Source organism: Anomaloglossus baeobatrachus, chromosome 2, assembly GCF_048569485.1.
Source record: "Anomaloglossus baeobatrachus isolate aAnoBae1 chromosome 2, aAnoBae1.hap1, whole genome shotgun sequence".
In the NCBI taxonomy this organism is placed as follows: Eukaryota; Metazoa; Chordata; class Amphibia; order Anura; family Aromobatidae; genus Anomaloglossus; species Anomaloglossus baeobatrachus.
The window spans coordinates 217838208-217863207 of NC_134354.1; the positions used below are offsets into that span (position 1 = coordinate 217838208).

A 25000-nucleotide genomic window follows, 5' to 3' on the forward strand; every position below is an offset into this window, starting at 1 on the left:
ACGCTCATTACTCCATGTCGTATTCACTGCTTGCCCCACCCACCGGCGTTTATGATTGGTTGCAGTTAGACGAGCCCCCACGCTGACTGACAGCTGTCTCACTGCAACCAATCACATCCGCCGGTGGGCGGTCTATATAGTGCAGTAAAATAAATAAATAAAAAAAAAAAAAAAAGCATGTGCGGTCCCCCCAATTTTGATACCAGCCAAGGTAAAGCCACATGGCTGAGGGCTGGTATTCTCAGGATGGGGAGCCCCACGTTATGGGGAGCCCCTCAGCCTAAAAATATCAGCCAGCAGCCGCCCGGAAATGCCGCATCCATTAGATGCGACAGTCCCGGGACTCTACCCAGCTCATCCCGAACTGCCCTGGTGCAGTGGCAATCGGGGTAATAAGGAATTAAATGGCAGACCATAGCTGCCACTAAGTCCTAGCTTAGTGATGGCAGGTGTCTATGAGACACCCCCCATCACTAAACTGTATTGAAAGTAAATAAACACAAAAACACCAAAAAATACTTTATTTGAAATAAAAGACAAAAAAAACACCCTCTTTCACCACTTTATTAAAATCTCCAAATACCCCTCCAGGTCCGAAGTAATCCACACGAGGTCCCACGATGCTTTCAGCTCTGCTACATCGGCAGCTGACAGGAGTGGCCGTAGAACACCGCCGTTCGCTGTGAGCTCCTCGGAGCAACTGAAGTGGTTCGCGCTGTCAGCGGTGACGTCACTCAGGCAGTGCCAGTGTGTGTGCGGTGATGATGGGGGCGTTAGTGCCTGTGTGTATGCGGTGATGATGGGGGAGGTAGTGCCTGTGTATATGCGGTAATGATGGGGGTGGTAGTGCCTGTGTGTATACAGTGGTGATGGGGGAGGTAGTTCCTGTGTGTATGCAGTGATGATGGGGGTGGTAGTGCCTGTGTGTGTGCGGTGATGATGGGGGAGGTACTGCCTGTGTGTATGCGATGATGATGGGGGCGGTAGTGCCTGTGTGTATGCGGTGATGATGGGGGCGGTAGTGAAGGTTTGTTGTGATTATGGGGGTGGTAGAGCCTGTGTGTGTGCGGCGATGATGGGGGCGGTAGTATCGGTGTGTGTGTGCGGTGATGGTAGGGGCTCTCTCTCTCCCCTTTGCCGGATCCGTCCCATCAGTTGTATCAATCTGCAAAGCATCAGTCACATCAGTCACAAAACTGATTGTGACTGATGCAAAACAACGGAAGTGTGAACTTAGCCTAAGCCAAAATGCACCATGTACATTATATCATAACAGTAGTAAACCCTCACATCTTTGCAAATATTTTATTGTATCCTTTTATGGGACAACACTGAAGATATAACACTTTGTTACAATGTAAAGTAGTCAGTGTACAGCTTTGTGTAGCAGTGGAAATTTGTTGTACTCTAAATAACTCAACATACTGCCGTTAATGTCAAAATTGCTGGCAACAAAAGTGATTACACCCTTGTGGGCGTGCTAACATGTTAAGAGGGCGGACTAGACGGGGGGATAGAACGCCCTTGGGACTAGTCCCTCGCTCACTAGCATATTATGAAGGATCTTTAGAAATACTTTTTCTAAAGATCTCTTTATCTATGCTAGTGTATACAGGGACGGTTAGGCAGGGACTAGCAATATGCACCCAGAACTGCTCGTGGTTCTGAGTACACGTTGCACCTGACAGGTTCCCTTTAAAATACCCCAACAAGAAATTTAAATAATTTGTTTTTTATAGTTCCCACAATATAAAGATAAAATAAACTTTTTCAGTCATTAAGGATCATTGTGTAGACCGCTTTATGTAAAAAAAAACGAAAAAAAAACAAAACACAAAACAAGAAAGAAGAATCCCAAGTTAAAAAAGGCACATCTACTTTATTAATTTATCATCAACTTCTAGGTCTCAGTACATTTTTGGATATAGTCGTCATTTATACCTATCACATTTTTTAAAGCAAAATAAATCAGTAAAGTTAACATTTACTGTAATAGCAAAAATCCTACCATGAGCTATTGGGGAATAACAAAACTGTGACACAGAGGCCATCCAGTTGAAGACCTTAGATCAAGTTATTAAATAATTTATATTCTACAATCCTTAAAGCATTAAAGCGGTCAGAGAAAAAGTAGTGTTGATGTCCTTAGGCTACCTGCCCACGATCAGGGTTCATAGGGTTTTGGACATAGCGTGTTCTCGCTGTGTCCAAAACAGTGTGTTGTACAGTACAAGCACAGTAGATGGGATTTAGAGACATCCCATGCCCATGGTGCTCATTTTTCCTGCAGCGTAAACTGACCTGACCTGCTTCCTGAGCCGCAGCATGTCAATTTATTGCTGCGGAGACACGAGTGTTCTCCGCAGAAACAGAGAAAGTCCGCAGCTGCCTGAACCCTGAACGTGGGCACAAGCAGCTGCAGTTTCCTGCGGAGGGAAGTTGCGGCCCCGCAGGAGATCTGCTGCTTCCGGATCGTGGGCACACACCCTTAGGCTATGTGCCCACGGGAGATTAAACCTGCGGATTTATCTGCGGATCTTCTGGATTTTCCAGATAAATACGCAGGTTTCAGCATGTACAGACACTAGCGATGTTATCCTATGGGACATGGGGAGTGTCTGTGTCCATGCTGCGGATATGTGTGGCTGCGGAACATGCTGCGGATGTCCCGCACCTGCACGTAATTGCATGTCAATTATTTCTGCGGAATTTCCTGCGGAAATACTGGCCCTCCACTATGGAGACAGAGACCGGGACTTCCGCAGGTAATCCGCAGGAATGCCTGCAGGTTTACTGCAGCTATTTCGCTGTATTACCACAGCTACAAATAGCTGCAGATTCCGGGGATCAGCTGCGGGAACCCTACTGATATATCCGCAGGTACGAACTCCCGTGGGCACATAGCCTAACTATTAAGACTTCAGTCTTAAAAACTATGGTGAAAAAATAAACAAAATTTAAAACAGCAAAAATGGAACGGACTCTTGTATTTTACACATTAACTCTAACAGTATAGAAATGAAAAACATTAAACATTCTTTAATTGCCTAATTAGTTAAGAAAAGTATAAATTACCTGTTTTGAACCTGAGTAGATGCAAAATGAACATAATTCTTTTTTTCCAAGAGCTTAATCAAGAGGTTTTCAATAGCACCCTTCTGGTTCTGAAAGGCCTCCTCCAAAAACTGGTATCTAAAAAGAAAAGAAATTTATTATTAACATTGTCAAAAAAAAAGAAAAAAAAAAAAGACAGTAATATTACCGAGAAATCCGGCCTAAGATGAAGACAATGGCTGATAAAGATTTCAAATGTTACAAATGTGAAACGGCTGTAACCGAACATTCTGCGTATTCTGCAACCAATCTACATTTACAAAAGTAGTGCAAGATAAGAGCATTTCATTTTTTGCGCACAACATACATTCCTCTGCATTGAAATAGAAACACTAACTAGGGAAGTTGCGGAATTAGGAAATCACAGGATCGATAAGACATGTTAGGCTATGTGCCCACGCTACAGGATTTACCGCGGATTTACCGCGGATTTTGCCGCGGATTTACCGCGGATTTGCCGAAAATCTGCAGCAGCAGCACTTCCAAGCCATTTCAATGGCATTTTGGAAATGCTGTGCCCATGCTGCGGATTTTTCCGCGGCGGATTTGCCGCGGATTTTGATCCGGAAAAATCTGCAGCATGTCAATTGTTTGATGCAGATTTGGTGCGTATTTTTGACTTTGAATGGGGAAAAAAAAAAAAAAATCCGCATCAAAATCCGCGGCAAATCTGCGGGTGCGGATTTGCCGCGAAAGTCGCGGATTTTCAGGCAAAAAAATCCACAGGGACATTCTAGCGTGGGCACATAGCCTTAAAGGGAACCTAGCACCAGATTTTGGCCTTCTAAACTAAAACTAGCACCTTAAGCGGTAGATGTGCTGCATTCTAGAAAGGTGCACATTACCTCCTGATCCCTCCCCCCCCCTGCAGACCCCACAAATACCTTTATCTAATCTCCCACCATGCATGTAAATTGCCCGTTCCTGTCCTATGGCCGCCCTAATCTGTACCTCCTCTCCCTCCTTTTGCTCTTCTGTGCTGATCGACGTGGATGACCCTAAGGCGCCATCCATGTAGGTGGGCAAATTCTCGCACTTGTGGAGACACATTCCAGGCTTGCGCAGGCGCACTCTACTCTATTGTGGGCAGAGCTGGAACCGATGTGACATTTTGGCCGGGAATGTGAGTGAGGTCACTCACCTTCGTCTATCGCCGGGCAAAATCTCGCACCTGCGCAGAGAACTCGCCGGTTCACATGAGCAGGTAATGTGTCTGTGCAGGAGTGAGATATTGCCCGCCTACATGGATAGCGCTCGAGGGGTCATCCACTTCAATCAGCTCAGGAAGACGACGAAAGGAAGGACAGGAGGTGCAGATTAGGACGGCCATCGGACTGGACAATTGATATACATGGCGGGATATTTTATAAAAGGTATTTGTGGGGTCTACAGGGGGGGCTCAGAGGGTAACGTGCCCCTTTATAGAATGCCGCACAGGTGCTGCTTAATGTGCTAGTTTTAATTTAGAAGACCAAAATCTGGTGACAGGTTCCCTTTAATGATATACAAATGAAAAAAAATACTAGATTTCTAAAAACGCTAAATTTATTCAGTACTGAGTATGAGCGCAACAAGCAGAAATCCAGGCACACACACACAACCATTAATATCCTCACTGATATCATGACAATGTCATGTATGTTCTACCATGTTGAATACACTTGAGCAGCTCCCTTTACATTTGCCGAAAATTGACGTCCCATATGTGCTCGATGAGAGACAAGTCTGGACATGCAGCAGGACATGGTAGCAAGTTGAGGCCCCACAGGCTGCTCAGCAAAACATTTGGTCTTTCATTGCAGTGTTGAAAAACAGCTTCTGGGACACAGATTTGGTTGTGAAACCAGTGATACATCTCTCCATTGTCCTAATCCTGGGATTATGGTGTGGGGTGGCCTAATGTACAGCAGCCAGACTGCTCTAGTCTTAATTCCAGATACACTAACACCTCAGTTATTATTATAGCGCCATGTATTCCATGGCGCTTTACAACTGGAACGATATATTGATTTGGTGGTGGAATCAGTGGTACAGCCATTTCCCCAAAATGTCCCAGTAGCTATTTGTCAGCACAACGTATTTAAGCATGATTACTCGGAGATGCTGCAGCACTTCATAGTAGAATATATATGGATTAACTAATGCAGCCGGCGACTGAATTATGCTGTCAGTTTCCCTTTAACATACTGGTTAGATGAGCAATCAATGGGAAAACTAACACTCCCGTCTCAAATGAAAAAAGCCTTTGAATTGAATGGCAGAATGCTGGCTTAACGACCGGTCCACGCACACTCCTGTTTCTGTGCGGTGAACATCAGGGGGCTCGGGCTCTTCATATAGCAATCAAGGGGGTTCCAGGAGTGTGATCAAAGATTTATCACCTAACCTCTGTGTACATGATCAATGTAATTTGTTGGAAAAAAAATAGTTAATATAGAAGGCAATAACCTTTCTTTTTCATCCTGCTGCCATTGCTACGGCTTTCTAAGTTTTGCTATTCTAGGTTTACAAAGCTGGAGAATTCTAATCATGTATTCCCCTTATTTTACCATTAATCAGAGGCAATTATGAATGAGGAGTCTCTACTCAGAGCTGGCCCAGCTACACTTAGACCTTTTCACAATACAGCGACTGCGCTGCCAGTGCTGAAAGATGACTGCAGCTATCGGCAGTGCACATACCATAGATCATGTGCAGGGAAAGCAAATGGTGCCATTACTCACAACTGCATCTGCATAACTAATGTCAGTACATTAACAACCTAAGTGCCTCTGAAACGCTGAACTGTGAGTGATCGCTAGTAATATAGGGACACGCGTCTGCCTGAAACGCTGATTAAGACCAAGAAATCAAGAAAAGCAAGACCGAGCCTATCAGGCCAAGAGGTAATGTGTTCTACTAACCATACCATTAGAAAATGTACAGTTCTCACATCTGGTGAGAAATTCATGTCAATAGCAACTTTAGAAATATATTTACTTAGAAAATTGGTGACATGTTCAAAGCTTATTTCACCTGCTGTATGTATAGAGAGATTAGAAACCCTAGCCCAAAAATAAGCCCTATGTACGGTCAGGATCAGCATTGGGGGGGGGGGGGCTGGGGAGGGAGCTCCAGGCACCATCATTTGAACCGGGACCGCGGACACACTGGGACACTCACCGCACCAGCCTGCTCCACCACTGACCCATCACCGCTCACACCCGTACTGACCCGCCGCGGCTGCTGCCATTGACAGCACAACCTCTGCCTCCTGTGACCCTGTTTCACCACTACTGCTGCCCCCCTCCGGAAAGACACCACCGGAGTATAAGACAGACGCCATTTTTAATTTTCTTACCTTTTTTTATCTCTAAATTTGGGGTGCGTCTTATAAAACGAAAAATACGGTATGTTGTTCTAGAACGTAATATTACTATTTGAATAGATGTTGATTTTGTTTAATAATAAATGTGGAGTGTTGTTCATCAGGTTCTTGTGTTAAATGTAGGTTTTAAAAATGTTTGGTTTGCTTCTTTTTTTTACATATCAATTTGTATTAAAGGTAAATCTAAATCTTGCAACTTTCACACTGGTCACTGGGGCTTTTTTAGACCAGCTTCCTCTTGTACCAGAAAATAAATGTACATTAGCCGCAGTGGTCAGACCCTGACCCAACTTCTGTATTGCAGTGTCTAATGAGGGTGTGCAAAGGTCATTGTGAAGGGTGAGGGTGCAGGGTCAGCCGTGACACTGCCTATTGGGAATCGTGGATCCTTGGCCAGTGTAAAAAATGCAAGATTTATTTTTATTGTTTTGAACAACAGCCGAACAACAAACTGTCAAAATCTTTTTGAAAGATACATGTAAGGCTAAGTTCACATTTCCGTGGTTTTGCATCAGTCACATGCGTTGCTTGACACATGTGACTGATGTGTTGTACAACGGACGACAACGGAAAGAATTTCATTGTCGGACTCCGTTGTGTGTGGGGGCGGAGTTTGGGGGGCAGAGCTGAGGACGTCAGTGCCGCAGTCTGCATGGCTGGGGACAGGTGTGTGTGTGTGTGTCTACATGCGTGTGTACATGCGGAGTGTGGGAGGGGGCGGAGCAGAGCGGGGTCGTGGAGCTGAGGACGTCAGTGCCGCGGGGACTGCAGCGCTGGGGACAAGTGTGTGTGTGTGTCTGTGTGTGTGTGTGTGTACACATGCGGAGTGCGGGAGGGGGCGGAGCCGAGTGGTGAAGTGTCGGCCTCCTTGCACACTGTATCCAGGGTAAATATCGGGTAACTAAAAGCAAAGCACTTTGTGCTTGGTTTCCCGATATTTATCTTGGATACCAGCGTACACCGCTTAGCGCGGGCTCCCTGCATCCGTAACCACTGTAAATAACTGGTAACTAACCAAAGCGCATTGCTTGGTTACACGATGTGTATCCTGGTTACAGGTGCAGGGAGCCAGAGAGCATGCGCTGCAAAATCCTACGGATCGCGCTGCTCAAAAAACGTTACAGGCTGCATTGCTCCCGCCCGGCGGTCAGTTAAAAAAACGACTGACCGCGACTCAGCGGATGCAACGCAGCATCATCAGTCGCAATCCGTCACTAATAGAAGTCTGTGGGGAAAAACAGGATTCCTGCAAAATATTTTGCAGGATACCGTAATTCCTCTAGGCGACGGATTGTGACTGATGCAAAACAACGGAAGTGTGAACTTAGCCTAAGGCTAGGTTCACAATTCCGTTGTTTTGCTTCCGTCAGGTCCGTTGTTGTGACGCAATGACGGATCCGTGTTTTTGAGATGTCAACTGACGCAACGGATGTGTAATTTCACAGGATTCCGTTCACAGGAATCCTGCGAAAAAAACTGATCCGTCCCGTCCGTTTACATCCGTCGTGCATCTGTTCTTTGACGGATCCGTAGTGATCAGTTTGTGTTTGGGACAGCCCAATGGGTGTGCCAAACATGCTGGGCATGCTCAGTAGAGCATGACTGAATCCAGCACTGGATTCCATTGTGTGACTGATTACGACGGAATCCAGCACCATAGACATCCATTATAGCTTGTGACGGATTGTGATGGAAACCTGTGGAGTCCGTTTTTTTGCCGCTCCAAAAAACGTTACATTCAGCTTTGCTTCTGCCTGATGGTCAATCACTAAACGACTGATCCGTTCGCAGCGGATGCAACGCAAGGCCATCAGTCACAATCCGTCGCTAATAGAAGTCTATGGGGAAAAACTGGATTCCTGCAAAATATTTTTGCAGGATACCGTAATTCCTCAAGGCGACGGATTGTGACTGATGCAAAACAACGGAAGTGTGAACCTAGCCTAACACAAAACTGTATAAATACATTAGGTCTTTTTCTGACAATCTGACCCATTTAAGCGCTGGAATTACAACACCAAACTACTACTCCATCCAAAATCCACAGATTTTCTTCTTCCCTAACCATGGATGGCCTAGGGCCATGCGCACACGGTTTGTTTGCCAAGTTTTTGGGAGTGGAAACATCAAATTTTTAAAAGGTCAATTTGAAGTTTTCACTCCTAAAACTATCTCAGAATAACTCAGTAAACATACCTTTATACAAATACAGAAAATAGAAAAAGTAGTTCAGCTCACCCTTCCTAAAGTCCAGGTCAGGATCGGTGTTGGTGCACGGAGCTGCCCTGGCCTCAGGCAGAACACAGACAAGGAAACTAGAGTGTGATCTCCAGCACTTCAAAAGAAGGTTAAAAATATTTATTGAGGTTCTATTAAAAAATCCTTGAATAAGGCTCTACTAGCTGAAACATGTTGGATTTCTCTTAATGTGTCCCCCCTCCTGTTTTCATGATCGATGGATCTTTTTTAATAGAACCTCAATAAAAATGTTTAACCTTCTTTGAAGTGCTAGAGATCATAGTCTAGATACCTTTATACACAATTGTACAAAAACCTGACTTTCAACACTACAAAAAAAAAAAAAAAAAAAAAAGACCAACTGGCCTTCCCCCAACGGATGATCATAGCATTCATACACAAACTATGAAGCACAGAGGTGGTCACATCTACCTCATAGACCGGAAATACAAATCCACAGCTCTTTTCACAGAATAGGATTACATACAGAAGACCGATGTCCCAGATGTAAGGCAGAAAATGCAGACGCTGTGCATTATGTGGGAATGTTCAGGACTGGCACACTCTGGAGTAGAGTACATGCTATTGCTCACCGAGTACATGACAGACCTACACAGACACTAAAATCTGATCCCTGGGTTTAATAAAGGATGAAATTGAACATAGCTCAATTTTAATAGGCAAATATCATGCATCCTATTCCAAGCTTTGATGATCTATAGCAGCCCACTGGATACAGGCACCCCTCTACTCTAACGCAAATCAGAAATGGTGTGAATGAGAGAATTCGAAAAAAGGGTTCATGACAAAATAGCATGCAAGTTTTAAAACGTACAGGACCATTGCTATACCAAAAAAATCTGTTACATGGGACAATATCAGATATTATAGGGATAGGATTGTAGCAGAACAGTGGTTACTCAATGGAGTTGAATACTCTGAAAAGCATAGGAAGACCCCAATGGGTGAATATGTACAAGTATACATGTAATTTACATATAACCAAATTCTGAAAAAGTTGGGACGCAGTGTAAAATGTAAATAAAACAAGTATGTTCTCAAAATATGGCTATAAGGCTAGGTGCGCACTGGAAAATGGAATTTTCTCAAGAAAATTCCGCAGGCACTGAAAGATTATCGCACCCGCGGTAAAAAAACGTGGCAAACCGCACCCGAAAACCGCATGCGGTTTGCTGCGGTTTTGCCGCGGGTTGGTACATGTGCTTTATTGCATTCAATGCAATAAAGCACATTGAAGAAAAAAAATAATTTCCTTCTGAGATAGATAGTTAAAGGGGTTGTCCGACATAACAAAAATGTTTGAGTTTAAGCTAATCTGTGCTGTATTGTCATATTAATCACCCCTACATTGTTATTTTTTGTTTTCTAACTTTTGTTCCTCTTGAATTATACCTTTATTCTGTGCAGCTTCTTGTTTACATTCAGCTCCAGCAAACTGACCACTTCCTGTGCTGAACCTCCCAGTCACAGCTGGCACCGCCCGGCCTCAGTGTCCAGCCCCACCCCAGTGTCCAGCCGCACCCTCTGCCCGCCCCCTGCACACACATTCCCTGTCAGTATATTCTGCCCCAGCACTGACCTCTCATCACACTACAGGGCAGCACACTACAGGGCAGCACACTACAGGGCAGCACACTACAGGGCAGCACACTACAGGGCAGCACACTACAGGGCAGGACACTACAGGGCAGGACACTACAGGGCAGGACACTACAGGGCAGGACACTACAGGGCAGGACACTACAGGGCAGGACACTACAGGACACTACAAGGCAGCACATTACAGGACACTACAGGACAGATCACTACAGGGCAGCACATTACAGGGCACTACAGGGCAGCACATTACAGAGCACTACAGGGCAGCACATTACAGAGCACTACAGGGCAGCACATTACAGGGCACTACAGGGCAGCACATTACAGGGCACTACAGGGCAGCACATTACAGGGCACTACAGGGCAGCACATTACAGGGCACTACAGGGCAGCACATTACAGGGCACTACAGGGCAGCACATTACAGGGCACTACAGGGCAGCACATTACAGGGCACTACAGGGCAGCACATTACAGGGCACTACAGGGCAGCACATTACAGGGCACTACAGGGCAGCACATTACAGGACAGGGCACTACAGGGCAGCACATTACAGGTCAGGACAGGACACTACAGGGCAGCACATTACAGGGCACTACAGGGCAGCACATTACAGGGCACTACAGGGCAGCACACTACAGGGCACTACAGGGCAGCACACTACAGGGCAGCACATTACAGGGCAGGACACTACAGGGCAGCACATTACAGGGCACTACAGGGCAGCACACTACAGGGCACTACAGGGCAGCACACTACAGGGCACTACAGGGCAGCACACTACAGGGCACTACAGGGCAGCACACTACAGGGCACTACAGGGCAGCACACTACAGGGCACTACAGGGCAGCACACTACAGGGCAGCACACTACAGGGCAGCACACTACAGGGCAGCACACTACAGGGCAGCACACTACAGGGCAGCACACTACAGGGCAGCACACTACAGGGCAGCACACTACAGGGCAGCACACTACAGGGCAGGACATTACAGGACACTACAAGGCAGCACATTACAGGACACTACAGGACAGATCACTACAGGGCAGCACATTACAGAGCACTACAGGGCAGCACATTACAGGGCACTACAGGGCAGCACATTACAGGGCACTACAGGGCAGCACATTACAGGGCACTACAGGGCAGCACACTACAGGGCACTACAGGGCAGGACACTACAGGGCAGCACATTACAGGGCAGCACATTACAGGGCACTACAGGGCAGCACATTACAGGGCACTACAGGGCAGCACATTACAGGGCACTACAGGGCAGCACATTACAGGGCACTACAGGGCAGCACATTACAGGGCACTACAGGGCAGCACATTACAGGGCACTACAGGGCAGCACATTACAGGGCACTACAGGGCAGCACATTACAGGGCACTACAGGGCAGCACATTACAGGGCACTACAGGGCAGCACACTACAGGGCAGCACATTACAGGGCACTACAGGGCAGCACACTACAGGGCACTACAGGGCAGCACACTACAGGGCACTACAGGGCAGCACACTACAGGGCACTACAGGGCAGCACACTACAGGGCACTACAGGGCAGCACATTACAGGACAGGACACTACAAGGCAGCACATTACAGGACAGATCACTACAGGGCAGCACATTACAGGTCACTACAGGGCAGCACACTACAGGGCAGCACATTACAGGACACTACAGGACAGGACACTACAGGGCAGCACATTACAGGGCACTACAGGGCAGCACATTACAGGGCACTACAGGGCAGCACACTACAGGGCACTACAGGGCAGCACACTACAGGGCAGCACACTACAGGGCAGCACATTACAGGGCACTACAGGGCAGGACACTACAGGGCAGCACATTACAGGGCAGCACACTACAGGGCACTACAGGGCAGCACACTACAGGGCAGCACACTACAGGGCACTACAGGGCAGCACACTACAGGGCACTACAGGGCAGCACATTACAGGACACTACAAGGCAGCACATTACAGGACACTACAGGACAGATCACTACAGGGCAGCACATTACAGGTCACTACAGGGCAGCACACTACAGGGCAGCACATTACAGGACACTACAGGACAGGACACTACAGGGCAGCACATTACAGGGGACTACAGGGCAGGACACTACAGGGCAGCACATTATAGGGCACTACAGGGCAGCACACTACAGGGCAGCACACTACAGGGCACTACAGGGCAGGACACTACAGGGCAGCACATTACAGGGCACTACAGGGCAGCACACTACAGGGCACTACAGGGCAGCACATTACAGGACAGGACACTACAGGGCAGCACATTACAGGACAGGACACTACAGGGCAGCACATTACAGGACAGTACAGGGCAGAACATTACAGGACACTACAGGACAGGACACTACAGGGCAGCACACTACAGGGCAGCACATTACAGGGCACTACAGGGCAGGGCACTGCAGGACACTACACTACAGCATTGCAAATAACAGCCCCACATCGGGCTCTGCACCCCACACCACATCGGGCTCTGCACCCCACACCACATCGGGCTCTGCACCCCACACCACATCAGGCTCTGCACCCCACACCACATCAGGCTCTGCACCCCACACCACATCAGGCTCTGCACACACATCGGGCTGTGCACCGCATACACAAACATACATACACACACACACACACACACACACACACATCGGGCTGTGCACCACACACACACACACACACCACCCCATAGGGAGTACATACTCACCCGTCATCCGTCCCCGCCGCTCCTGCACGTTCGCACGCTTCTGTGCTCTAGACAATCAGCACAGTGGTGACGTCACCGCTGTGCTGAAGAGAGCTCAGACAGCGTGCAAGATGAGAAGCAGCGCTGCGCTGCTTCTCATCAGCACTTTCAAATGTACCGGCATCGGTGATCTGTGATGCCGGTATATTTGAATGTGTGATCCTGAGCAGGGGGGGCCGGTGCTGGAGCTGACACCATGGCAGCCGCCGCCAGGCCCCGCCGCCAGGTCACGGACCCCCACAACAGTGCAGGGGGAGGTGCGGGGGAATGTGTGGGAGGGTGCAGGGAAGGGGGCGGGGCTCATCGTACTGTACAGCCCAGCAGGGAGGCGACATGCTGTTTCCACATTTGCATGTCAACATGGCCCTGCTCATGTAGACGTGCAATGACCGGAAGCAGCAAAATCGCGGCAGGAGCGGTCACATGAGGGGCTGACAGCAGGGCAGGTAAGTGGTCTCTATCTACTTACCTGCCCCAATGTAGCCCAATAGGGAAATAATAAAAAAAAGCAAATTAAGCCGGATAACCCCTTTAAAGAGAGAGACAGATAGAAGAATAGATAGGAGGGATAGATAGAGGACAGATCGCTGCATTTCTCACGGTCGGCAGTGAGTTCAGATTACCGGCCGTGGGAAATTACCGGTAATTACCTCTGCAGCGAGGCTGCATTCATTCAGCGCTGTGTGTCAGTCGCGGCTGGATGCAAGCATCGCAGGACGCCGTAGCTGTGGATTACGCCGGAGCTTTGTTTCGGGAGGGGATTAATAAAAGGGTGAACGAGGCTTATTTGTGTTTTATTTAAAATAAAGGATTTTTCGGTGTCTGTTTTTCCACTTTACTTACGGGTTGATCATGTCAGCTATCTCAGACGCTGCCATGATCAAGCCTGGAGTTAATGGCGGTAATCCTTGTATTACCCTGACTGCCACTGCATCACGGCAGCAGGAAGAGCCGGGGACACGCCGGTACTGCCGCATAAAATGGATGCGACAGTCCCGGGGCAGCTGCGGCTGATATTCTCGGCTGCGGGAGGTGGGAGTGAGGCGAGGGACATTAACCCTGCCCCTCTCCCTCCCCAGCCTGAGAATACCGGGCCACCGCTGTGTGCTTACCTCGGCTGGACGGTAAATATACAGCGGAGCACATGTGTTTTGTTTTCTATATTTCCGTTTGATTTCTATGTGTATTCTATATGTCTGTGTGTGTCTGTGATGTCTGTCTGTGTCTGTGATCTCTGTGTGTTTACTCTCTGCTCAGCTTCCTCTTCCTGGCTAAATGACATCACTTCCCTGCAAACCGCAGGCAGCGATGTACATTACAGCAGGTAAACCGCAAAATACCGCAGGGAATAACGGAGGAAAACGCAGTGAACCACACAGAATTTGCTGCCTGCGTTATTCCCTGCGGGATTTCACGATTACATGGCAGTCAATTGAGTGAAATCCCGCAGCGACGTGCGGAAAAGAATTGACATGCAATTGTTTTTGCTGCGGGAATCCCGCAGCAAAACATGCAGCTGTCAAATTCCGCCTATTGCGCACAGGATTTTTTTTTTCCAGTAGGTTTTGTTGGTGATTCACTGCAGAGATGTTCTGAACATTTTCTGCAGCGAAACATGCAGCAAATCCGCGGCAAAATCCGGTAAGTGTGCACAGGGCCTAAGGTTTTCGATAATTTCAAGAAAATATCAGAAAGTTGAAAATTAAGACATTTGAAAAAATTAACTCAATCAAATGGCAGCCACACATCTCAAAGTTGGGACAGCGTTCGGAAAAGGTTGGAAAAGCGGTACTAATGAAAATCAGTTGTACAGTCAATTATCAGCTAATTTACATGATTGTGTAGAAAGAGCAGGTAAGAGAGGCAGAGTCTCTCAAACAAAGATGGTCAGAGGTTCATAAATCTAAAAATTAGACAAAAATTTCAGAAAAAAATTGTAATGTAAAATTGCAAAGACTTAGAATTATGTACTGTAGATGGTGGATATTCAAAGTATTCAAAGATTCTGCAGAAGAGACAAGACAGCCTGGATGCTCCCAATCAATGTGCCCTCAGGTGGCACTGCACTAAACCAAAGAATAGGTTGATAGCTTGATAATTAAAAATTCCTTTTCTTCCTTTATTGAATATTTAAAATGATATATAGGGGAACAGGATAGCACGATAGCATGTCGCTGCCGATCGCACCCGCCTCAGTCGTTTGTGCGACACGGGCAAATCGCTGCCCATGGCACACAATTTCGCTAGTACCAGTCACACGGACTTACGTTCCCTGTGACGCCGCCGTGGCCGGCGAACAACCTCTTTTCTAAGGGGGCGGTTCATGCGGCGTCACAGCGACGTCACGCGGTAGGCGTCCAATAGAAGCGGAGGGGCGTAGAGCAGCCGCATGAAAGACACGCCCACCTCGTTGCCGGAGGACGCAGGTACGGTGATGTTCCTCGTTCCTGCGGTGTCACACATAGCGATGTGTGCTGCCTCAGGAACGATGAACAACCTGCGCCCTGAACCAGCAACGATATTTGGGATTAGAACTACGTGTCAACGATCAGGTGAGTATTTTTGATAGTTAGCGGTCACTCGTACGGTGTCACACGCAATGACGTCGCTAACGAGGCCGGATGTGCGTCACGAATTCCGTAACCCCGACGACATCTCGTTAGCGATGTTGTTGCGTGCAAAGCGGCCTTAAGACTTAACACATCAACGTGCTAACCTGCTCTCATGAATGTCATTTCAAATATGATTCAATTAAGATAGAAAAGGATTTTTTAATTAATTTCAACGTATTCTTGGACATCTTGTTACCCATCCGACGAGTAGTTGAAAGTCTGGACTTATATGTGGATCAGATGGACATTTCACAGTGAGCGCACTCTGTACATTTATGCACTGCATTAACCCCTTAACGACCCATGACGTACTGAGTACGTCATCGATCGTGTGCCGGTAATCCCCGCCCCCTGCAGGCGGCCGCGATCCGCGCACATATCAGCTGTTATCAACAGCTGACATGTGTGCCTGCTAGCCGCGGGTGGAAATCGCTTCCACCCGCGGCCATTAACCCCTTACATTTCGCTGCCAAAATCTTGCAGCAATATGTATATGGGCGCCGCCATGACAGTCACTTACCCCGCCGCCACCGGAAGTCACGTGACATGATCACGTGACTTTCGGTGGTTGCCATGGTAGCACAGGGTCATGTGATGACGCCTGTAGCTAACATGACTCACTTCCTCTCAATGCCGGAATACAGCCGGCATTGAAAGTAAAGCAGCAAATCTGCAGTTCTCAGCTCTGTAGCTGAGATCTGCAGATAGCGATCAGCAATCCGATCGCTCTGCACTATAGCCCCCTAGGGGGACTAGTAAAATAAAAAAAAATAAAAAAAGTAAAAAAAAAAAGTTTTAAAAAATTGAAAAAAATAAAAAACCTAAAAGTTCAAATCACCCCCCTTTCACCCCATTGAAAATTAAAGGGTTAAAAAAAAAAAATACAAACTACACACATTTGGCATCGCCACGTTCAGAAATGCCCGATCAAAATATAAAATCAATGAATCTGATCAGTAAACGGCGTAGCGGCAAAAAAATTCCAAACGCCAAAATTAAGTTTTTTGGTCGCCGCAAATTTTGCGCAAAATGCAATAACAGGCGATCAAAACGTAGCATCTCCGCAAAAATGGTAGCGTTAAAAACGTCAGGTCGAGACGCAAAAAATAAGCCATCACTGAGCCTCAGATCCTGAAAAATGAGAACGCTACGGGTTTTGGAAAATAGCGCAAAACGTGCGCCACGTTTTTTGGACAAGCTTGTGAATTTTTTTTAACCCCTTAGATACAAGTAAACCTATACATGTTTGGTGTCTACAAACTCGCACTGACCTGAGGCATCACATAGATATCTCAGTTTTACAATATAGTGAACACAGTGAATAAAATATCCCAAAAACTATTGAACGATCACACTTTTTTTTGCAATTTTTCCGCACTTGGAATTTTTTTGCCGTTTTCCAGTACACCATATGGTAAAACTTATGGTTTCATTTAAAAGTACCGTATTTTTCGGACCATAAGACGCACTTTTTTCCCCCCAAATGTTGGGGGAAAGTGGGGGGTGCGTCTTATGGTCTGACTATAAGGCTGCGGGGAATGAGGGTGCCGCGGGTCATCGGCGGCACGAGCAGGCTGTAACAGCCTGCCGTGACCACGTGGGCCCGCTCATTACATATGCACGCCCATCCTCCCGCCCATCATCTCTCAGCGAAACCGGCGCTGACAGGTGGGCGGGGTGATGGGCGGGGTGATGGGCGGGGGGGTGCGTGCATAATTAGCAGCCGGCCGTGATCACCCCTGGCAACTACAGCCTGGAGTGATCATGTGCGGCTGTATTCACTGCCCCCCGTGCATCATTATCAGCGCGGGGTGCAGTGAATCAGTGTACTCACCCGTCACCGTGTGTGGAGCCGCCCCCCTGCAGCATCGTGTCTTCCTGTCTGTGCCGGCGGTCAGCTGATCTGGACACTAGCGGCGCGCACCGCGATGACGTCATCGCTGTGCGCGCCGCTAGTATCCACCAGAATCGATCAGCTTACCGCCGGCACAGACAGGAAGACGCGATGCTGCAGACACCGGTGACTGCTCCACACAGCGGCGCTGCAGCTGAGAGAGATCGGTGCTTCAGGGAGTGAGGAAGGGTAAGTATAAACGTTTATTTTTTTTTTCCTGTGCCACAGGATACACGCCATTTACCAGGATGGGGGCATTTCATGAGCAGGATGGATGGGGGCATTTCATGAGCAGGATGGATGGGGGCATTTCATGAGCAGGATGGATGGGGGCATTTCATGAGCAGGATGGATGGGGGCATTTCATGAGCAGGATGGATGGGGGCATATCTTGAGCAGGATGGATGGGGGCATATCTTGAGCAGGATGGATGGGGGCATTTCATGAGCAGGATGGATGGGGGCATATCTTGAGCAGGATGGATGGGGGCATTTCATGAGCAGGATGGATGGGGGCATTTCATGAGCAGGATGGATGGGGGCATTTCATGAGCAGGATGGATGGGGGCATTTCATGAGCAGGATGGATGGGGGCATTTCATGAGCAGGATGGATGGGGGCATTTCATGAGCAGGATGGATGGGGGCATTTCATGAGCAGGATGGATGGGGGCATTTCATGAGCAGGATGGATGGGGGCATTTCATGAGCAGGATGGATGGGGGCATTTCATGAGCAGGATGGATGGGGGCATATCATGAGCAGGATGGATGGGGGCATTTCATGAGCAGGATGGATGGGGGCATTTCATGAGCAGGATGGATGGGGGCATATCATGAGCAGGATGGATGGGGGCATATCATGAGCAGGATGGATGGGGGCATATCATGAGCAGGATGGATGGGGGCATTTCATGAGCAGGATGGATGGGGGCATTTCATGAGCAGGATGGATGGGGGCATTTCATGAGCAGGATGGATGGGGGCATTTCATGAGCAGGATGGATGGGGGCATTTCATGAGCAGGATGGATGGGGGCATTTCATGAGCAGGATGGATGGGGGCATTTCATGAGCAGGATGGATGGGGGCATTTCATGAGCAGGATGGATGGGGGCATTTCATTAGCAGGATGGATGGGGGCATTTCATTAGCAGGATGGATGGGGGCATTTCATGAGCAGGATGGATGGGGGCATATCTTGAGCAGGATGGATGGGGGCATTTCATGAGCAGGATGGATGGGGGCATTTCATGAGCAGGATGGATGGGGGCATTTCATGAGCAGGATGGATGGGGGCATTTCATGAGCAGGATGGATGGGGGCATTTCATGAGCAGGATGGATGGGGGCATTTCATGAGCAGGATGGATGGGGGCATATCATGAGCAGGATGGATGGCGGCATATCATGAGCAGGATGGATGGGGGCATATCATGAGCAGGATGGATGGGGGCATATCATGAGGAGGATGGATGGGGGTATATCATGAGCAGGATGGATGGGGGGTATATTATTAGCAGGATGGGGGGTATATGAGCAGGATCATATACAAGGCAGGAGGATCCTTATCAGAATGGGGTACCTTAGTAGAGAATTTGGGGACATTACCCCCATAACAGTGTCAGCAGCAGATCCTCGCCCCATAACAGTGTGTCATGACCATATTTTTTGGTTAAAATTTTATTTTCCTATTTTCCTCCTCTAAAACCAGGGTGCGTCTTATGGTCAGGTGCGTCTTATAGTCCGAAAAATACGGTACAACTCGTCCCGCAAAAAACAAGCCCTCATATGGCAAGATTGATGGAAAAAATAAAAAAAAGTTACGCCTCTCTGAAGAAGGGGAGCAAAAAACAAAAACGCAAAAACGGAAAGTGCCCGGGGGCTGAAGGGGTTAAAGGGAATCTGTCTCCAGGTTTTTGCCCCACCCCATCTGAAAGCAACATAATATAAAGACAGAGACCTTGATTCCAGCGATGTGTCATTTACTGAGCTGTTTGCTGTCATTTTGATAATATCAATGTTTTCTCTGCTGCAGATCTAGCAGTCATACAGAGCTCATGAATATGCTGGACTACCTGCAGCACGCCAAGTAGTTCCCTAATGATAATGTACTGCGGATTAAACAGTGATTTTATCAAAACTACACTAGGCAGCCCAGTAAGTGAAACCCTGCTGGAATCAACATCCGTCTCTACGTTATGCTGCTCTCAGATTAGGTGGCAAAAAACTGGTGACAGATTCCATTTAAAAACAGTCATGATCTGGTGGTGCAAATCACTGCATGGGCTCAGAAATAATTCCAGAAATCAATGTCCGAACACTGTTTGCCATGCAATCCACAAATGCAAATTAAAGCTCTACTATTCAAAGAAGCAGCTCTATATCAACACAAACCAGAAACCCTGCAATCTTCTCTGGGCCAAAGCTCATTTAAAAATGTAGAGACAAAATGGAATACTGTTCTCTAGTCAGATCAAAATTTGTAATTCTTTATGGAAACCATTGATGCCATGTCCTGAGGACTCAAAAGGAGAGGGACTATCCATCTTAATGCACAGGGCAAAAGCCTGCCGCAGCTCTGACGGTGTAGGTTTGTATTAGTGTCCATAGCATGGGCAGCTTACATATCGTGAAAGGGACCATCAATGCTGAGCATTATATAGAGGATTTAGCACAATATATGCTCCCATCCAGACAATGTCTGTTTCAGGGAGGACCTTGTATGTTTAATTTAATATAAATCCCTATCTAAAACTTAACATTTATTGATAAATATATAAAAAGGTTCAAATCCACAATACATTTAGATAAAACAGCCCGGTGCACAGAAAAGAGATGGAAACTCAGTCCCTACAATAGCCACTCCCTCCTGTGCCCTACCTAGCCGTGGAGGTTGGCACCCTAAAGATACGATGTGGCGCCCCCACTCACTGAAGACTGTCCCTGCTATGACCCTGTGAACTCCTAAGGTCAAAGATAAAGTGCAGAGCGCAATTATAAAGTAATAACGTGCAAAAAATAGGGTTCACAATAACCTCGTCCAGATTCCGGAGGTCACCAGTATTCTCAGAGAACCTATACAAAAGCAGGGACAAAAATCATTTAGCTTAATTCTGCCTCATGCCTCAACGCGTTTCCCCAATCCTTGGTTCATCAGGAGGCCGATAAATTAATGTGGCTAGATACACCAGTAGCAGCTACCATGCTGCCAGATATTCATGGTATCTGTATAGTATCTGTTTCTGGAGTTTCAAATTTTTATCTGTTTAGCTTTTATCAATTAGGATTTTACAGACACCAGTGATACAACATTATTACTTTTAATTTCTATATTTTTAATGATGGAAAATAATCATTTTTTATAGTTTTAATCTGTTTAGTTTCTTTTGTGGACATGAACTTGCAACTAAGAAAAAAAAAACAAAAACTAAATAGGGCTGCACACCTTTAGTATTAATGTACAGCTACACATACTATATGAAGGCAATATGCAAACATATCCATACACTATACATCAGCACACTGTGATTAATGAATACGTGAACTTCTCTAGGGCATATGTAAAAGGTTTCTACTCAGCCCACATAGTATAATTCTGCACTTGTATATTCATTTAATACAAAAAGGCCTGTGCGTTCCATTTTATTTTTTGGGACAGCGCATATTGTGAGGTGTGGCCCCTTATCCACCCATCCCTCCCAGACGAGGTTTTAATTGCGATTTATGTGCCTAGTTTTCTTTCACTTCCCCCAGTTCAGATGAGGCTGTTTCTGGCACATGGAGATGTAGGACATTAACATTAGTGATAGGGACCATCCATATGTGGGTACACCTTGATGTGGTAGGATAGCTTTAGCATAGTGGCATTTAAATAAAAAGGTAACAGCAGCGGACGGAGCTCTCCTGTTTTTCTCAGAACTATTTAATGCACTTAGATCAGGTGTTCCATGGCACACCAGGACAGCTGGACTGCTTAGTACATGTTCACATCTTCCCCAATCATTATATTTCCAGACACAGGGGAAGAACAATGAAAAGGCAGCTGTCAGTAGGAAGTGGATCAAGGGGGTTACATTTCCACCCCCCCACAAGTGAAATATGAGAAGTAACAGACTGCAGGTAGGATTTTACGTTCCCTTATTTTTCAAAAAAAGTATAAAATATAAATTATATATATTATATATATTTATTTTCCATTTTCCACATATCCAATTCCTTTTTGAAGCCTGAAATAAGTGCCTTATTTCCACCTCCCTAATGAAATAAACGAGGTTGCAGATTTAGGCTTCGTTCACATGTGTAATCATCCTTTTGAAATAAGATCAAGCAAAGAGAAAAAAAAAAAAAAAAAAAAACACAGTTCAGTTTCAAAAGGAAGAAGAAAAACATATGAAAAAGAATGGATCCGGTTGCCATTCATTTCATTAGCCAGACAAAATAAGTTGAGTTTGCACAACGGTCTTGTCCTGCTAAGATAACGGATTGCTTTATGGTGGTGTTGGCAGAAATGGCTCATCCAGATGACAGTCGTGTTATTTGGCTCACACCGGATAGAGGCTCATCTGCCACAGAAACAGAAAGGTTGGCTCTGCAAAATCAGACATGACCAGTGATGGGCGATCCTGATCTGTAAAGATCGGGGATCATTCCGATCACATAGCGATTTAGTACACATTCCCAATCACAAGCTTTCCTGGGAAACTCGTGTTACATATCAGGTCCAGGGGCTGGAGAAAAAAAAAAGCACATTATTCAAAAACATTATGATCATACTTAAAGGCTGTGTCTCCTCGCAGCTTCTGCATTCAATCATTGCTGTGCCCTCCCGTTAACCTCCAGTGACTAAAGGACCCTCCAATTCGTCAGAGCCATGTTACCAGTCAGGTGTGAATGTTGTATTAACGCAATGACTACAGACTGGTCAAAAGACTGACGTCATCAAAGGCCCTGTAACCTCACACTGTCAGCCTGCTTCTTGCTCTGTACAGAGTGATCAAGCAGAGCTGACAATGCTCCACCTGTGGATTACGTCGAACTAAGGATTATTTTCAATATATATATATATATATATATATATATATATATATATATATATATATATATATATATATATATATATATATATATATATATATATATATATTGAAAAAAATCCTTAGTTCGACGTAATCCACAGGTGGAGCATTGTCAGCTCTGCTTGATCACTCTGTACAGAGCAAGAAGCAGGCTGACAGTGTATATATATATATATATTATATAGATATATATACACACACACACACTAGAAGGTGGCCCGATTCTACGCATCGGGTATTCTAGAATTTACGTATTGTGTAGTTCATGTATGATTTTTGTTATAGATATAGAGATTATATATATATAGATGTTGATGTGTGTAGTTACCAAGTGTTTGTGTAGGGCGCTGTACATGTTCTGGGTGTTGTCTGGGTGTGGCGGGGGTGAGAGCGGTGTTGTATGTGTGTTGCGTTGTTTGTGGAGCGCTGTGTGTCTGTCACGTTGTGTGTGTGTGTGTTGCGCAGTTTGTGTGGGTGTGGTGTGTTTTGGGGGGAGGTATGTTTTGTGCAATGTGTGTGTTGTGCGGTATGTGCGTATATTTATGTATGCCGCGGTGTTTGTGTGTTGGGTGTTGTGTGTGTGCAACGTTGTCTGTGTGTGTGTGGGTGTCTGTGTATGGCGGTGTTTGTGGTTCCGTGTGTGTGTGTGTGTGTGTGTGTGTGTTGGGGGGAGGTGTGCACCTCCCATCGTGCTCCATCCCCCATGCTGCACACCCCCCCATCATGCCCCATCCCCTATGCTGCGCATTCCCCATCGTGCTCCATCCCCCATCGTGCTCCATCCCCCATGCTGCGCACTCCCCATCATGCTCCATCCCCCATGCTGCGCACTCCCCATCGTGCTCCATCCCCCATGCTGCACACCCCCCATCGTGCTCCATCCCCCATGCTGCGCACTCCCCATCGTGCTCCATCCTCCATGCTGCGCACTCCCCATCGTGCTCCATCCTCCATGCTGCGCACCTCCCCATCGTGCTCCATCCTCCATGCTGCGCACTCCCCATCATGCTCCATCCCCCATGCTGCGCACCCCCCATCGTGCTACAATCCCCATGCTGTGCACCCCCCATCGTGCTACATCCCTCATCGTGCTACATCCCCCATGCTGCGCACTCCCCATCGTGCTACATCCCCCATGCTGCGCACTCCCCATCGTGCTACATCCCCCATGCTGCGCACTCCCCATCGTGCTACATCCCCCATGCTGCGCACTCCCCATCGTGCTACATCCCCCATGCTGCGCACCCCCCATCGTGCTACATCCCCCATGCTGCGCACCTCCCATCGTGCTCCATCCCCCATGCTGCACACTCCCCATCGTGCTCCATCCCCCATGCTGCGCACTCCCCATCGTGCTACATCCCCCATGCTGCGCACTCCCCATCGTGCTACATCCCCCATGCTGCGCACTCCCCATCGTGCTACATCCCCCATGCTGCGCACTCCACATCGTGCTACATCCCCCATGCTGCGCACCCCCCATCGTGCTCCATCCCCCATGCTGCGCACCCCCCATCGTGCTCCATCCCCCATGCTGCGCACTCCCCATCGTGCTCCATCCCCCATGCTGCGCACCCCCCATCGTGTTACATCCCCCATGCTGCGCACTCCCCATCGTGCTACATCCCCCATGCTGCGCACTCCCCCATCGTGCTACATCCCCCATGCTGCGCACCCCATCGTGCTACATCCCCCATGCTGCGCACCCCTCATCGTGCTACATCCCCCATGCTATAATAGTTCTCCTATTATACTCAGAGAGGAGTATAATAGGAGGACTGTAATAGGAGGAGTAGTCCTGGGGGGAGAGGAGTATAATGCCGGCTCCCTGCACATGTGTACCGGGAGCCGGTGTACACTGGTAACTATGATACACATCGGGTAACTAAGGGACCTTAGTTACCCGATGTGTATAATGGTTACCAGCGTTCACGGCCTCCGTCAAGATCCCAGCATCGCAAGGTTATGTCTGGCGCTGCTGGGATCCTGACGGAGCCGGTGTACACTGGTAACTATGATACACATCGGGTAACCAAGGGACCTTAGTTACCCGATGTGTATAATGGTTACCAGCGTTCACGGGCTCCGTCAAGATCCCAGCATCGCAAGGTTATGTCTGGCGCTGCTGGGATCGTGACGGAGCCGGTGTAGAAGCAAGCGATATCCCAGGATGTTGTGAGTGTGTGGATGTGATGTGTGAGGTGTGTGTGAGAGTGAGTGTGATCTGATTTGTGTGTGTGTACTCACCTGGGAGTCGGAGCTCCATGTCAGTTGGGCCAGAGCGAGCGTGCATTGCGT

The 25000-nt window shown here is 47.4% G+C and overlaps 1 protein-coding gene across 2 annotated transcripts in view; it reads right to left on the reverse strand.

The window, feature by feature from the left end:
* TRIM33 (tripartite motif containing 33) overlaps positions 1-25000 on the reverse strand; it is a 253401-nt gene that overhangs the window by 110773 nt on the left and 117628 nt on the right. For both annotated transcript variants that reach the window (XM_075335611.1, XM_075335610.1), the window contains exon 5: positions 3076-3192. In XM_075335611.1, coding sequence (XP_075191726.1) covers positions 3076-3192 — 117 coding nt within the window. The remainder of the gene's footprint in view (positions 1-3075; positions 3193-25000) is intronic.